This window comes from Oncorhynchus clarkii, chromosome 8 (assembly GCF_045791955.1).
Source record: "Oncorhynchus clarkii lewisi isolate Uvic-CL-2024 chromosome 8, UVic_Ocla_1.0, whole genome shotgun sequence".
In the NCBI taxonomy this organism is placed as follows: Eukaryota; Metazoa; Chordata; class Actinopteri; order Salmoniformes; family Salmonidae; genus Oncorhynchus; species Oncorhynchus clarkii.
The window spans coordinates 15,461,491-15,479,300 of NC_092154.1; the positions used below are offsets into that span (position 1 = coordinate 15,461,491).

General features: G+C 42.7%; 1 protein-coding gene across 7 annotated transcripts in view; it reads left to right on the forward strand.

The window, feature by feature from the left end:
- The first annotated feature begins 7,561 nt into the window (after nucleotides 1-7,561).
- The window catches only part of LOC139415003 (probable E3 ubiquitin-protein ligase RNF144A-A), a 40,673-nt gene continuing 30,424 nt past the window's right edge, over nucleotides 7,562-17,810 (forward strand). For 2 of the 7 annotated variants that reach the window (XM_071162706.1, XM_071162709.1), the window contains exon 1: nucleotides 7,562-7,893. Coding sequence is in view for 3 of the 7 variants with exons in the window: in XM_071162703.1 (XP_071018804.1) it covers nucleotides 14,951-14,985 (35 nt within the window). In the remaining 4 variants the exon portion in view is untranslated. Of the gene's footprint in view, nucleotides 7,894-8,131; nucleotides 8,207-12,281; nucleotides 12,546-14,911; nucleotides 14,986-17,810 lie in introns of those variants that run through there. The other 5 variants (XM_071162703.1, XM_071162705.1, XM_071162707.1 and 2 more) reach the window with 4 other exon arrangements.

The window sequence follows — 17,810 nt, forward strand, 5'->3', positions numbered from 1 at the left end:
TGAATATGAAGCGACAGCCACGGAGATGGACAGCGCATGGGTGCTGAAAGTATGCTAATTCCAGAAGGCCTAATTCATTTAAACAGTCTTCATTTTAATTTGACTTTTGGCTGCTAACAACAAGAGGGCTCTGTGTCGGAGCCTATTTATTCCCATTACAGAAATAAGAGGTAGACCTACCAGTTTGACAGACTAAATTATAGTCTACCATCCATGGACTTTGTCAGCCAATCACTTCAGTGACCATGCACTCCTTAAATATCTCAGTGTCAGTGAAGAGCTTGCTGTGTTAAGTTAAAACCAGCTCGAATTGAGAAGTTATGTGAGGGTGTTGGGGGTTTTGTTAAAGAAAATGGCATAGACCTACCCCTTGTTAGCATAAGAATTTGAAAAAAATGTCATGGACCTGATTATATAGCGCAATCTATAACGGCGCTTTAGTCTGCAGTTCTTTATGCTAGAAACAAGCTGTAAAATGACGGAGAACAACTCAGATGCATATGTGATATTTTTGATTTGCCTCTATGACATTCAGAGGCTGCGCTACAACATTCTATAGCCGAGGAGACACAAACTGTACTTTGCTTGGGATGTAATGTGCTATTCTGTCACTAATTGACGTTCGACATTTCAAAAGGCTATTAAGCAAAAAACTAACTCTAAATCAGTCATGAGCAAGCCAGGTAGCCTAAGAATGAAGGAAAATGAATCATTTAGGCTATATCATTATTATTTTAAGGCTATAGTCTGCCGTTTAAGAAATCAATTGTGAAGCATTTGTGACACGCTTCAGGCTGGCAGGAGCACTCAGCATTTCAACAACACATCAACAACAGAACTTCAACAACATGCCTATAAATTTCTCATTTAGGCGGTATAAAATTATGACAAAAATAATAATTACTCAGAATTAAATAATAATGAAATGGAAAAATGCCTTATTAGGCTATACAGTGCCTTTGAATTCCCTTTTCTTCTTTGGTTTGAGGATCATGCGGTGAGGTACAGTATTAATGCCTAGTTTGTTCATTTAGCCTAGCAGATGCTTTTATATCCCCATACCTAAATTACTGTCAACACAAATCTATTTTGTAACAACAATGTCATGAAAAAAAGTTTTACAAATATGTGAACGCTACACGTGCCTATAGGCCTACCTGATAATATGTGGCTGCTGTGTTAAACAACGACTGGCTTGTCTCGACTTCAGTGATGATCAGATACTTCAGTTGTAATTGGTTCTGTTGAGCTCAACTTTTACTGTTGATAGACAACTTTATCGCTATTCCAAAATATGACTATCCTCCTAATAGCTTGTATAGAAATCAAAATATCTCTGGTGCTGCAACATGCGCTCATTTGTTGTAATGCTCTGTTGTGGTATTAAAAACGATTCTGCTTGTCTTCAGTCACGTAAAATAATGTAGAATTGAATGAAATGCATTAATAAAAGCACTTTTTTTCTCGGACTGCAAAGATGATATATTCATGCAGTGCTTGTCCACGGTGGTCTGCGAATCCACAGCATTCTGGCTACTTTGCCAAGTAATGCTTACAAAACGAAGAACAATTTCTAAAACTGCATATCTAAGCTTCTGGTCTCCTACGAGTGAGGGTAAATGGTAGGCATGTTTTCTGCTATCCACTATGTTTTAATTATCATTTTAGGTATAGGGGAGGGTCACTTGTTTTTTTTTCAAGCATTCAGGGAGGGTCGGGTAAAATATATTTTACTGAAGAGCTGGCCATCCATTTTAATTTCAGATAGGTCCGATTTTCTCCAGGTATCCCTCATTATAAATAACGTACAGTCCATAATGTTGCAATTGTGGTAAAAGGCCCTTGTTGATATTAACCAGATGGGCACACCTAGATAACTAGCTAGAAAGATGACAGGGAAACCATTAATTCACTCTCCATAATCGCATACAGCCCATAGATACATTGTTTTGCTAGCTGGCTAACGTTAGTTAAATGGTTAGCATGATTCGCTAGTTAGTATCAAATCAAGCTTTATTTAAACAGCACATTTCAGGCATTGAATGCAACGCAATGTGCTTCACTGGGAAAAAATGAATAAAAACAATTATAATTAAAATGGAAATATTTACTATACAACATTGTAATGAATAGTCAGGGAGAAAACGGTGTAGATTCACGCCCAGAGTGCGGCAGGTGTTTATTTCGCAGAAGGCAGGAATTGTGGTCACAGGCAGGCAATGGTCATACACAGGTAGGCAATGGTCATACACAGGCAGGCAATGGTCATACACAGGCAGGCAAAGGTCATACACAGGCAGGCAATGGTCATACACAGGTAGGCAAACAGGCAGGTGAATCAAAACTAGGACTGAAGGCTCGTTCTCACAAACAAGCTATTAAAACGATTAGTAGAGTCAAAACAAACAATACCTCACAAAGGCACAAACAGAATGAACTGAACTAAATAAGGAGCTGATGAGACCAGGCGAGTAACTAACACAGGTGAAACCAATGAACAATACAATGAAAGACAGGGCTACGTTCAAGAACACAAAGAAACACGGCTACGTTCAAGAAAACAACAAAACAGAACACAAGGTTGACTAAGAAAATAAATACAGAACCTTACAAACATAAGAAGATAAAAAAAAATAAGAATTAAAATAAAAACTGAATGACTAAAAAGCAAAGCTAAAAGGTGTGTTTTAAGATCCAGTGTTGCCCCCTCAGGTTCTCTGGCAGGGTATTCCAGAGGCTGCCTCTCCAAGCCTCTAGTAACTGTAAGCTGTTGTGCTACCTAGGTAAAGACACTGCATTGACTCTCAGCAGGCAGCTCAGGCAGCTGCTTCGTGGAAATAAATCCATTGTGATTTAATTATAATGTTACTAGCTACAGTGACCAGACTTGGAGGAAGTATTTTGTGTTTTGTGCGTTGTGTCTGTGCACTTAGCTACCATTATTGTTGGGGCTTATTAAGATTTTCGCCATACCTTGTAATTACACTTGCAACCCTGTACATGTGACTATTAAACTTATAATCTAATCATGATCCTATATATTGCATATGAAGTGTGACTGGCTCATTTAGCAAGCTGTAAAGGGGTGGATGATGTCACCGGGAAAAAAATCTAATCATTCTACTTTCGGCTACACTTGTGCTCTCTGATTGTCTCAGGGAAGAAATGGCTCTCTACCGATGGCATACCGGTTGACCATGAAGAAACGGAGGAGAATGTCGTCAGTCAAACGCCACCGGCGGGTGGTCCATATAGCACACCGGAACAAGCGAAGAACGGTGCAGTGTTCCTGGCAACTTCAGCTTGCGTTAGTTAATGAAAGCACTGGCCAAACCACAGGACACGACCAGGCCTACCTGAGCCACAGAGCTCTCCTCCTCCATTTTGAACAATCAAGGTTTTGCAGGGTGGAGGGATTTTCTCCTACGCAGAACACACATTTATTGAATGATTATTGTAAAGTACACTGGAGTTGAGTGTGATATCTGCAAGAAGGGAAGGCTATGTGATGTGAATGGGTTTTGAAAAGTTCAAGAGCGTTGGGCCAGTAACTGAAAAGTCACTGGTTTGAATCCCTGAGCTGACTATGTGAAACATCTGCCAATATGCCCTTGAGCAAGGCACTTAACCTTAATTGCTCCTTAAATAAGAACATCTGAATAAGAACGTCTGTTAAATGACTAAAATGTAAATGTAAAAATCAAGTGAACGCAAATGTTATCTTTTGCTAGTCTTTTTTCTTCATCTTTATATTCAATACTGGGATACTCCCTGTCACGTTCTGACCTTTATTTCCTTTGTTTTGTCTTTATTTAGTATGGTCAGGGCGTGAGTTGGGGTGGGCAGTCTATGTTTGGTTTTCTATGTTGGTTTTTGTGTTCAGCCTAGTATGGTTCTCAATCAGACTCAGGTGTCGTTAGTGTGTCGTTAGGTGTCGTTAGTTGTGAGAATCATACTTAGGTAGCCTGGGTTTCACTGTTGGTTTGTGGGTGTTTGTTTCCGTGTGAGTGTTTGTCGCCAGTTTCATCACATCGTTTATTGTTTTGTATTTCAGTGTTCAGTTCATTTTTATTAAATCGTCATGAACACTTACCATGCTGCATCTTGGTCCGATCCTTAATCCTCTTCAGACGAAGAGGAAATCTGCCGTTACACTCCCAGATATGTCTTGATCCCCGACAACACAAGAAAAGTTTTCAAATGTTAACGGGGAAATTTGGTATTCAAACAACAACAACGTGGTCACACCACCATTCCACTGAGGGATGGAAATGGATGTACCAATCCCAGATTGCCCTTTAAACGACAAAAGTGTTGTAAAAATGCAGCAGAAAATCAGCTGAAACATAACATTATGGCGATGTCAATGACATGCTGAGGTGGGAGAAGCAGGTCAATCCCACCTCATAATACTTGCATCAACAACTTGGGAGGCTCTCTTTTGTCTCCTGTCTTCTTAAACATTTTGCTGAGTTGTTTCACAGAAAGACCAGTGCATCCCAAATGGCACCCTAATCATGATATAGTGTACTACTTTTTACTTGGGCCCATAGGGCTCTGGTCAAAAGTAGTGTACTATATAAGGAATAGGGTGCCATTTGGGATGCAGACACCACCAGCTACTGTACTATTCAGCTAGGTGCCGACTGGCCACCTGGGTATGATTTGGTATGCAGTGTTTTCTCCTGCTCCTGTCTGGCTGATGTTGGTTAAATTAAATATTGAAATGGTTGTTGTATAATTCTGCCTAGGGTCACTGATTCTCCCTTGTCCTGAGTAAGACATCAGCTCTCCAACAACTGGTCCTAGGTTGCATCCAATGGCACCCTATTCCCTATGTAGTGCATTACTTTTGACCAGAGCCCTATGTGTCCTTGTAAAAAGCAGTGCACTACATAGGGAATAAGGTGCTTGGGACCTTGATTTGCTCTCCAATCTTGGCAAGAAGGCAGCCCATAATTAATACACACGAGCAGTTTTGTCTGAAAATGGACCAAGTTATGTTACACTAACTGGAGTGTTTTTTTGTAATCATTAATATTTCATTTTCCAGTCCATTTTTGGGGGGGTAGTACAGTAGACAAGTAGCCTGGTCCCAGGTCTGTTTGTGCTGTGTAGACAACTCTTTCCATTGGCTGTACAGCACACAGCACAAACAGATCTGGGACCAGGCTAGAGTTGGCTACAAAGCACAGACGGGTCTGTACCGAGTTTGATAAATGCTGCTCTAGGGCTGTGAGTGAACCCATGTCCTCATAATAAGCTATTTGGCACCATCTAGTGGATTAAAGCCTTCACATCTTCAGTACAGAAATGCATCCAACTCTGGCAGCAGTGGAGGCTGTGGGAGGAGCTATAGGAGGACAGCCTCATTGTAATGGCTGGAATGGAATCGCTGGAACGGAGTCCACGTGGTTTCCATATTTTTTATGTGTTTGATACAGTTCAATTATTCCATTCCAGCCATTACATTGAGCCCATCCTCCTACAGCTCCTCCCATCAGTCTCCACTACCCTGCAGTACTTCCGTACTCTAAAATAGTGACTCACATGTACATGACATCCATATGGTGACAGTAACTTAACAAACATAATGTACACTCAATAAAGCTGTCATCAGCCCTTCAATTAATAGGGTATCAGGTGACAGAAAAACATTGTGTAGGTGTCTTTAAAAAAAATTAAGCCTTTCCTCTATATCAGGTGTAATATTTCAGAGACTGCCATTGATGTTGCTTTAGGTTTCAGTTTCTGATGTGTCTCTGACACTCATGCCCTAGGGACTGTTCTCTGGGAAATTCACCCAGCATCAGGTAGGGCTATGTCCCAAATGACACCATATTCCCTGTATTGTGCAGTACTTTTGACCAGAGCATAGGGACTAGGGAGCCATTTGGAACGCATCCAGGTAGAGTGAATCCAAAGACAACGCCAACCACCAATCATTATCTGCCTGGCAGCATTATAAGACACACACACACACAAAACACACACACACACACACACACACACACACACACACACACACACACACACACTTTGGTGTGATTTATTTGATGCTCCTGATGGATCTGTTAGCCTCTGGTGATGGGAGTGCAGGGGAAGACAGGAAAGGGAAGGATAGTAGTCCAGCACAGGATTCAAAACACTGGTCATGTCTGTGAACATTGTGACCTCTATGTAGACAGATATTTACCAAAGGTAAGCTACTGTAAAAAATAAAAATGACTTATTAAAGACATTGGAGAAAGTATGTGAGCTGCTGCTGGTACCACTATTTGCCAAAAAGTAATGGTACAATTTAGCTGAGGAAAGACAGAGTAGCTAGTTTGATGTCCTTTGCACTTTGACAGAGGTACTAGGGCTATGAAAACATGTATCAGGAAAAAAGGTTGCAAGGTTTTTTGTTTTTGAGGTTAATGTTTTTATTTTCTTGTTCATATCTCCTAGAACTTTTTTCAATTACAAAAGTAGAAACAGAGTGTTTGCCGTAGCCTACGTCCTCACTTCAGTTGTTGTGAAGAGGAAATTCAGCAGGTCTTGGAAGGAAGTCAGAAGTTGAAAAAATGCTTCTTTATTGTTATTTCATTCAATTTATTTAATTCAAGACGGAATTATGCAGAATGCAGCTTTGCAGGTTTAACAGTCAGAGATGGAGGCTTTTATATTACAGCGACCTTAACCCAACACCTAGCCTGAACCCCTAGGGGTTCAGACCTCTTGGTTAAGGTGTTGCCCTGACAAACGCTGGAACTGGTTTTGAGTCCTGGTCAGAGCTACCCCTGGAATTTGCTACCTTGGTGTGGGATGGGCTAGAGAGGTGTGTACGTGCAAGGGATTTGGTGTAGAGAACCGTGGGGACATGCTCTCCTAAAGGAAGGGGGCAATGTAATGACTTTAACACAACACCTTGCAACCTCATCAAGAGGTTTGGACCTCTTGGTGTAACGGTTCAGGTGTTGGCTTGACAGTTGCTGGTCCCAGGTTCAAATCCTGAGCCAGTTGCTGGTCCCAGGTTAAAATCCTGGTCGGGGCAACTACCCACCCGAATTCACTAATATATTTTCTCATGTTCAGGAACCAATCACAATGGGAATACAAAACAACATGTGATGTTAATGAAGTTCAAAAATCTCATAAATTGTTTTTAGAGGTAAACTGATCAATAGATTGTGGGTACATCGTGTTGTACTTTTCAATGGAAGGAGGTCATTTAGAAAAAATATATATAACATCCTCCTTCATTTCTCTATCTGTAAAACCCAACCCTGGCGAAGGCTAAGGGCCAAAACACGTTGACTCTTAACAATTAAGAAGCAGTTTAATCAATGATTGCTAATATTCAGTGAGTCTTGTTGTATTGTCTATCCTACTGGTAAAAAATGTTTTACAGATTATAGGCCGATATATTCTATAAATAAACATTATTCCATAATACGACCCAATCCAAACAGCAGGTGGCAGTACTGGTACATTAATTGTTTTAGGCTTGTGTTTTTCCTTCCCAAACACTGAAAGGGATTACCTCATAATCAGGGAAAACCCTGTTCATGACGCCTTGTGCTCGACAGAGGGCTCTTCGCGGTGCCACATATCTCAGAATACAGCAATTCCCCCTCCTGAGCTTTTGCGGCTCTATAACGCATACAAATGACATTTTTCCACCGAACAGTTGATTTTGATAAGCGCACCAACTACTAGAGCTGTCTATTATACTTTTTAAGAAGAGAGAGAGACATAAATGTTGATGTCCACTGACAGCAAGGCTGTTGTCGATAATACTTGAGCCAAACTGCAACGACTAGAAAAGGTCGTTTGAAAGGATAGTCTGGATGGAAAACAAGGCTCCTGTCCTTCCTCAAGAAAACTGACAAGCAATAGTCTGAATTCAAGGTAACCTGGATACATAACATCATGTTGTTACAATGTAAATGTTACAGATTAGCTGTACATGTTGTTTGGACGCAGCTGTTACGTGTTGTTACAATGTAACAACACATATCGAGGCAGTCTGTGCTCTGCTTGCGTCAACGGAATGTTAATTTTGTTTGGTTTATGATGTGTTTTGCGTGTGTGGTCTGCTTTTTGTATTTTTTTTTATGTTTATAAAGGATTCTTATATTCCCTTAAGGGATGTAGGCTATAGCTGTCATGGAATGGTTTGTGAAGTAGGAAACTGAACTACACTACAATGATGTCTGTGGAGGTAGGCTGCACATACACTTAACAATTCCCAGCGTGGCCCTTATCCGATTCAGTAGATCAGGGGTATTTCCTTGCACAGGGACCCCTCCCAGGCAAACAGGTGACCAGGGACCCGTCCCAGGCAAACCGGCGACCAGGGACCCCATGATAACTTAGCAAACTATTTTCTCATCATCAAGTGAATGATAATGGCAAGGAGAAATAATCAAAATTTTTAAATAAATAGATTTGGTACATAGTTTTTAATTATTTTGACATCCTGACATTATAATTGGAAGAGGAGGTATAAACTATAACATAGCCTAGAAAGAAAGATACACTACATGAACAAAAGTATGTGGACACCTGCTCGCTGAACATCTCATTCCAAAACCATGGGCATTAATATGGAGTTGGTCCCCCCTTTGCTGCTATAACAGCCTCCACTCTTCTGGGAAGGCTTTCCACTAGATGTTGGAACATTGCTGTGGAGACATGCATCCATTCAGCCACAAGAGCGTTAGTGAGGTCGGCACTGATGTTGGGCAATTAGGCCAGGCTCGCAGTCAGCGTTCCAATTCATCCCAAAGGTGTTCGATGGGGCTGAGGTCAGGGCTCTGTGCAGGCCAGTCAAGTTCTCCCACACCGTTCTGTATGGACCTCGCGTTGTGCACATGGGCATTGTCATGCTGAAACAGGAAAGGGCCTTCCCCAAACTGTTGCCACAAAGTTGGAAGCACAGAATCGTCTAGAATGTCATTGTATGCTGTAGCTTTAAGATTTCCCTTTACTGGAACTAAGAGGCCTAGCACGAACCATGAAAAACAGCCCCAGACCATTATTCCTCCTTCACCAAATTGGCAGTTGGCACTATGCATTCGGGCAGGTAGCGTTCTCCTGGCAGCCAAACCCAGATTTGTCCGTAGGACTGCCAGATCGTGAAGCGTGATTCCACTGCTCCAGAGTCCAATGGCGATGAGCTTTACACCACTCCAGCCAACACTTGGCATTGCACACGGTGTTCTTAGGCTCTATGTACAGCTGCTCGGCCATGGAAACCTATTTCATGAAGCTCCCAACAAACAGTTCTAGTGCTGATGTTGCTTCCAGTGGTAGTTTCAAACTCGATAGTGAGTGTTGCAACTGAGGATAGCCGATTTTTACATGCTTCAGCACTTGGCGGTCCTGTTCTGTGAGCTTGTGTTCCTACCACTTCACGGCTGAGATGTTGCTGCTCCTAAATGTTTCCACTTCACAATAACAGCACTTACAGTTGACCAGGGCAGCTCTAGCAGAGCAGAAATTGACAAACTGACTTGTTGGAAAGTTGGCATCCTATAACAGTGCCACGTTGAAAGTCACTGAGCTCCTCAGTAAGGCCATTCTGCTGCCAATGTGGAGATTGCATGGCTGTGCTCAATTTTATACACCTGTCAAAATGGGTTTATTCCGTTGTTGCTGGCGATATTCATAAAAACATTGAACAAATAAATAAATGATCACTTTAAAATATTGTAGAACCCCTGCAGTACCTTGACCCCCGGTTGAATACCCCTGCAGTACCTTGACCCCAGGTTGAATACCCCTGCAGTACCTTGACCTCCGGTTGAATACCCCTGCAGTACCTTGATCCCCGGTTGAATACCCCTGCAGTACCTTGACCCCCGGTTGAATACCCCTGCAGTACCTTGACCCCCGGTTGAATACCCCTGCAGTACCTTGATCCCCGGTTGAATACCCCTGCAGTACCTTGATCCCCAGTTGAATACCCCTACAGTACCTTGATCCCCGGTTGAATACCCCTGCAGTACCTTGATCCCCGGTTGAATACCCCTGCAGTACCTTGACCCCCGATTGAATACCCCTGCAGTACCTTGACCCCCGGTTGAATACCCCTACAGTACCTTGACCACCGGTTGAATACCCCTACAGTACCTTGACCACCGGTTGAATACCCCTGCAGTAGATACTTTTTGGGGGGACTCATAGGACATCACCTCCATGGCAGCACAGTGAACCCACCTATTTAATTGTGTCAAACTGTTCTTGAACAACACCCTTGTTTCTTCAAAGTCAATGTTCTCTTTTCCCTATTTTTTGTTAAATACTCTTTGTTTATCATAATATCAGTCAGCAATTGAAGATCAGGCCAAATTCGTTTTTTTTTCATGTTGTTGTGAATATGAATTGGCAAGCCTAATGAGCCTATGTAGGATAATGTCAACCAAATAATTCTGCTGACGTACAGTAGTGGGCATTGCTTGTATAACCCTCTGCAGGAGGTGATTCATGTTTTGTAAATGTACAGGCTTAGTGCCGTGGGCTTTGGCTTGTTCTGGCCTTATATGATGAGAACCAGTCTGAAAGAAAGTAAGGATGTGTCCCAAATATCACTGTATTTCCTACATAGTAGTGTACTACTTTTGAACAGAGCCCTATGGGCCCTAGTCAACAGTTGTGCACTGCACTATAGTGGATAGGGTGCCATTTGGGAGCTACCTTCCTGGAGGTTTTCACTCCAATCTCAACTGTAACTAACCTGACTCAGCTTATCAACCAGCTAATTATTAGTTTATTAGGGGGCGGCAGGGTAGCCTATTGTTTAGAGCGTTGGACTAGGAACCGGAAGGTTGCAAGTTCAAACCCCCGAGCTGCCTGAACTGTTCCTAGGCTGTCGTTCTGCCCCTGAACAGGCATTTAACCCACTTGCCTAGTAAAATATAAATAAAACAATTTAGGTATGTTAGATTTGGGTTGAGCGAAAACCTACAGGATGGAAGCTCTTTGGAAGGTTGCAAGTTCAAACCCCCGAGCTGCCTGAACTGTTCCTAGGCTGTCGTTCTGCCCCTGAACAGGCATTTAACCCAGTTGCCTAGTAAAATATAAATAAAACAATTTAGGTATGTTAGATTTGGGTTGGAGCGAAAACCTACAGGATGGAAGCTCTTTGGGAAAAGAGTTGGAGAGCCCTGGGCTAGAACATGGTGATTATGGTGTTTTCCCTATGGCTATTTGTCATTATTACCAGTCCAGTCACTCACAACCAGTGGATCTTTACAAGAGGAGATACATTCCTCAAATCAGCCTCATTGTGGGTAACACTTAATTGAACACTTAGGAAGTTTGAGGTAAAATAGTGCACTATTTAGGGAATAAGGTTCCATTTAGGACGCACATCGTGATTTGTCATTATATCGTTACATCATGTCCCACCAGCCAGTGAAGTAACACAGCCCCTTACATTGTATGGCCCAGTGGGCACACATAGCAGAGCTTCTGAGTTAGAAGGCTCCTTTAGCCTCCACTGTGATCAGACAGGCCTAGTAGCTGCTTGACAGGCCTAGTAGTCTGCAGACACAGAAAAGCCTCTTGACCCACCAGCCTAGTCTGACTGAAGGTATACTGAAGGTACAGCTGTCCAACCAAGTCTTTGATATGGGATTGTTACTTCAGTAGCAGCAATGACCCAAATATTGTAACAGTTTAAAAATATATATTATGTCTCTCTTTGCACAGTATTTAGATCCTGAATTGTCTGAAAAAACTCCATGATACCTATATAGCAAGCAGATCCATTTTTACCTCATGTTCACCTTACCTATCCACGGCTCCCATTGGGTTTGAACATACAACTACTGTGTGCCCCCTCTCTCTGAATCCCTCTAACAACCACCACACAGGTCCAGAACCTAGCTCTGGTCCAGGCCGTTATGTGCGGCTTGCTGGCGCTGAAGGCTCCTAGTGCCCTGGACCAGAGCTAAGGAGAACCATTCTGGGTTGAGAGTGAAGGAGAGTGCAAGGTGCAGCTGGATTAGTGTAAATGGAGCTGAAGAATGTTTCTTTCATGAGTAGTGAGACGGGCCTGTAGGCCAGGCCAGGGTTCCAGTGCTGAATCCAGAACACTATGTGCCTGCCAGGCAGCTGGCTCCCAGTCTTCCTGCCCACAGCATAGCCGCACAGTACACTCTGCCCAGGCCAAGCTAGCCACAGCCACACACAGAGAGGTTTTTCTGTCTGCAGACAGCAGCAACCTGCTCTCTCTGCCCAGTGCACTGCCCTGTCAGGACAGACCCGTAGATAAAAATCCCAGAGCTGGCAGGAGACCGCTCATTCAGTAGAAAGCCATACGGTTGGTGTGGTTAGATGGACAGCACTGTTAGCTTTTGATGTGGTACATTCATATGAATGGTTTAGGAACTAATCTCTCATAACGTGAACATTATTTGGTTCTGGGTGCCAAAATTAGAACAGGTTCTTCTAGCTCCTATCTCTGTTAGTTATCTGAATTCTGCATCTGAGATCAGAAGTGTCCGTTCTTACTAGGACCGGGTCTACTCCATAGCTGTGATGGTACTTCAAGGGTAAGTCTTCATAAGGATTTCTGTCTGATCAATATATGATCAGTTCAGAAGCATTGATTGTATGTGTGGTGATGGTGAATGCTGATATATGTGGTAATCCAGGAAATGTTAAGAGATTTAATTTGTGTTCTATTCTGCTTTTACTCTTTTGTTCTGTTAGTGAACCTTGTGTCCTCTGGTAGACTGGAAGTAATTTCAGTCACATGTCATGCCTGCAGGTGGAATGTGATGGGCTTAGTCCCTAATTTGTATTTGTATGTGTTAAAAGTAGTGCACTATGTAGGGAATAGTGTGCCATTTGGAACATAACCATGGTGTCATACTTTACAAGTAAACATGGTAAGTTTTCGCAAAGTAAGTCCTCTAAGCATCTTAAAGATGTCTGTGTGACTGACTGTGAAGAAATCCAGCGGAATGTGAGAAATCCATCCAGCCCACGCCATCTGTTGAATTTCTGATTCATGTCAAGTTCAGCTTTAGCTCATTTGCACCTAGCAAACTTTTGTCTGACAGTAGGCTACATTTATATGCACTGATAGCAAAGGCTTAGCTCACTGTTCAATCTGCATTCAGTGATGAAATACACTAAACCATTATCCATGTAAAGGTAGTGAAGACATTGCATCCCTTTATAGTCAGAGTGTTTAAAAACCTTTGTTTGGCCATAAAGCACTGTGTCCTCATTATCCAATGGCCATAAAAGGGATTTAGTTCAAATATACATTTTAATTTCATTGTGTGTGGCCTCTTCCATCTCTAGCAGTAACCAGACAGGAAGACTTTGAGTCACCTGCTTGCTTCACCATAACAAACACCGCTACAGTACATAGCCTATATTCTTCTGATTTGATTAGGCACCTTGAGAAAACACAAATTGTTGGGGATTGTAAGTGATCACTAATCCCCCTTGATCCCCAACCAAGCATTTGTCTAATCTGGTGATCACTAATCCCCCTTGATCCCCAACCAAGCATTTGTCGAATCTGGTGATCACTAATCCCCCTTGATCCCCAACCAAGCATTAGTCTAATCTGGTGATCACTAATCCCCCTTGATCCCCAACCAAGCATTCGTCTAATCTGGTGATCACTAATCCCCCTTGATCCCCAACCAAGCATTCGTCTAATCTGGTGATCAATAATCCCCCTTGATCCCCAACCAAGCATTCATCACTTAAACCAAGCATTCATCTAATCTGGTAAGTGTTTGTGTCCAGCTAGCTAAATGGATCATGTCATTCACATGAAATGACATTCCATCTGATAGAGGCTCATCACTAATGTGGCAGTAATATATGAAGTATATATTGATCATAGACATGCATGTACTCATGTATATACTGTACATGCATATGTTTGTGTTTACTGTATAGACTAATGCTACACCACTGTTATTGATTCCTGAAAGGGGTATGCTGTATAGGGTTATATTAAGGCACTTCCCTATCCCCCTTCCCAATTCCAATCTCTAAATACTGTGAATTTAAGTGAACTTGTCTTTCAGCTCTCCTAGTAGCCTCACCATTGCATGCCCCCCCCCCTCCCTCCCAGCATGCCTATATCCTGCCTGTGTGAATGGGGCCTTTAGGATTCAGCAGGCAGGGTGCCAGTTGTGTCTTGTGCCAACAACAGGAAATGCTGCGGTTTCCTCAGGCTGCTGTCACTTCCTTTCCTTGGCTCCCGGGTCCAGGACTCAGTAGAAGGCTACGGTAGCATCCCAAATTGCATCCTATTCACTATTTAGTGCACAATTTTTGGCAATAGGGTTCTGGTCAAAAGTAGTGCACTATATAGGGAATATATGGTGCCATTTGGGTTTCAGACTATGTTTGGGGCTGGGCTATAATCTTGGAAAGGATAGAATAGGAATGAATCCCTTTCTAATGTTATCACTTCATTGTAAACAGTACTGGAGAAGAATACATTTTAGATGAGAAGAGCATGTTTGTTTAGAAATATAGGCTGAGGACTGAGCACAAAGGGAGGAACAGTCATATTTCCTCTTGTGAACTGAACAAATTTTCTGTGTGTCCAGAATGGCACCCTATTCCTTATATAGTGTACTACTTTTGACCAGACACCTATTGGTATTGGTCAAAAGTAGTGCACTAAATAGGGAATAAGGTGCCATTTTTAGACGTAACCCCTATACCACTGCCTCTCCTCTCGTCCTGGGGCCAGCCTGTCACTCACTACTAACTCACTGGCCACGTCCATGTATTATAAACACATACTGTACTGTGTTTCTTAACTGTACCTCTCCCTTTTCCCTCCACTCCCTTTCTCGTTTCCTCTAGTATTGTGTTCTCAATTTAATGTTTCAGCTTGCTCTCTCCTCCCTCTCTATTTCCCCCTCTCCCTGGCATGCAGTACAGTAGTAGTGTGTATTGTACCAAGGCCGAGCAGATGGAGCAGTGCTGTTCCTGGTGTAGGGAGGGCAGGTGATGTAATCAATGCAGACCTCTCTCTCTCGCGCACTCTTTTTTCTCCGTCTGTCTCTTTCTCTCTCACTCCATCTTTTCCTCTCGCTCGCTCTTTCTCTCTCCCCATAACTCTCTCTCCATATTTCTCTATCTACCTTGCATTCTCTTTTTGTTTCTCTGTCCCTATATGTCCCTCTATAATTTCTTCAATTCAAAAGGCTTTATTGGCATGAGAAACATAGTTTATTAGGTACACCACCCTGTTCACAAAAATGATTCGCTCCTACAGACAGTGAGTCACGTGGCCGTGGCTTGCTATATTAAGCAGGTATCGAGGCATTCAGTTACTGTTCGATTGAGCGTTAGAATGGGCAAAACAAGTGACCTAAGTGACTGACGGGGTATGATCATCGGTGCCAGGTGTGGCGGTTCCAGTATCTCAGAAACGACCTGCCTCCTGGGCTTTTCACGTACGACAGAGTCTACGGTTTACAGAGAATGGTGCAACAAACAAAAAACATCCAGTCAGCGGCAGTCCTGTGGCCAAAAACAGCTTGTTGATGAAAGGTCGAAGGAGAATGGCAAGAAACCTGCAAAATAACAGGCAAATAACAGTGCATTACAACAGTGGTGTGCAGAACGGCATCTGGGATTGCAGAACTCCCCGGTCCTTGTCACGGATGGGCTATTGCAGCAGACAACCACACCGGGTTCCACTCCTATCAGCTAAACACAAGAAGCAGCAGCTCCAGTGGGCACAACAAAAGGGAAGACCACACATTACTTAAATGTAAAAAAGGAACACATTTAAACTAAATAATAAATACAAAAATGTTGTATGGTGAGAACTTTGCGCACCACCGTGAAAGGACCAGTGAAATTAGCCTGAAAAGGAGAACCTACAATAGGTAACAGAGCTAAAACCTGGTCACCAGGGCTAAATTGTCTATGTTCAGACCGACTGTCATAAATATTCTTCATCTTTACTTGTGCAATTTCCAGTTTCTCTTTTTCAATTTCACTAGTAGAGGGCAGTCTATTACGAAAACCATTGACATAATCAAGCACATTTAGTGGTGGCTCTATTGTTCCGCAGCTGTCCTGCAACACAGCCAGAGGGCCACGTGCCGCATGTCCAAAAAACAAATAATTTGGACTAAATCCTGTACTCTCCTGACAACTTCTGGCAAACAGTTCCTTCAAAGATGGGTCATCCTGCTGTTCCTTCAACAAATCATCACAAGAAACAGATGGAGATGTTCAGGCAAAGGCTGGTCAAACGGTTCTGTAACAGACAGAATTATATTCAGTTACTGACACCTCACGGCTCATGGCACGTGTCACTGCACAAGCTGGATAGATAACAGGACTATCTGGAGAGTTCTTACTCCTCACTAGCAGGGAGAACAGGGGTTTGACTCCTCAGGAGCAGGGAGAACAGGGGTCTGACTCCTCAGGAGCAGGGAGAACAGTGGTCTGACTCCTCAGGAGCAGGGAGGACAGGGGTCTGACTCCTCAGGAGCAGGGAGAACAGGGGTCTGACTCCTCAGGAGCAGGGAGAACAGGGGTCTGACTCCTCAGGAGCAGGGAGAACAGGGGTCTGACTCCTCAGGTGCAGGGAGAACAGGGGTTTGCTGTGTAACCACAAGGTGGTGGCACCCCAACCCAGACCTCTACACCAGCTAACTGGTTACCAAGAATGAGACCAATACCCTGAACTGTTAGATGAGGATGCACCAACACAAACCTTTCACAAGATCTGAGTCAAGTTTCAATGTATGCACAGGCACAGGAAAAACAAACAACCCCATCCCACAAATGAGTATAGAATCACCTGTATCTGACTCACAAACAAATGATTCCACAAAGCCTGTGTCTCGAAAGATTTTGACTTGCACTTTCTCATCCCGTCCTACCAGGAAGATATATCCCTCAGAAATGTATGCAGCATAGTCAGAAGCACTGGCTTTTCCAAAAGGATATGCATGCTTCTCAAGCTGAGATACAGTACTTGGACTAAGTGATATAGCTAGGCCAGAAAACTGTTCTTTTGACTTGCCACCATAATTTTTTGCTTTAAGGACAGGACATTCATTTTTGCAGTGTCCCTTTCCTTGACAGTAGTTACATACTCTGTTTAGATCATTTCTACCTCGTATGCCACAATCAACCTTAAAGCATTGATCTGCTCCAAACCTTGAAAACTTTTGGTGAGGGTAGAAGTACTCTAGTACGGGCAGTTTCAGAATGATGACCAGAATCCACAAAAAAGCTTTTATGGGTCAAGACATACTCATCTGATTGAACTGATTTTTCACCTTGTGCTCACTAATATAAGTTGTGACACGCTCTGGAACTGAATTCTTAAACTGATCAAGTACCACCAGATCAGACAGTTGCTCAAATGTATCTACCTCTGTTACAGAGCACCAACGATTAAACTGAGACACTAAATTACGTACAAATTTTACGTAGGTTTGCTTGTCACCTCTCTTCCAATTTGAAAACGCTGCTTATAAGCCTCAGGGATCAATTCGTAGGCTTTTAACAACTAATTTTTCACCGTTTCATAGACCTGAATCTGCTATACTTAACCCTGAACAGGCCTCTTGAGCTTCACCAGTTAACACACACTGTAGCAGTAAAGTACGATTTGCATCGGACCAATCTCTAGATTCTGCTACTCGCTCAAAGGGAGAGAAACATGTTTCTTGGTCCTTTTCATTAAACTTAGGAAGTAAATGCACATTTCTTACGTTCTCAGTTGGATAGTTTATTACTGGCAAAACTGATGACTCGTGTCTAAGTTTACCCTCTCTGATTAGGTCTAGTTTATACTGTTC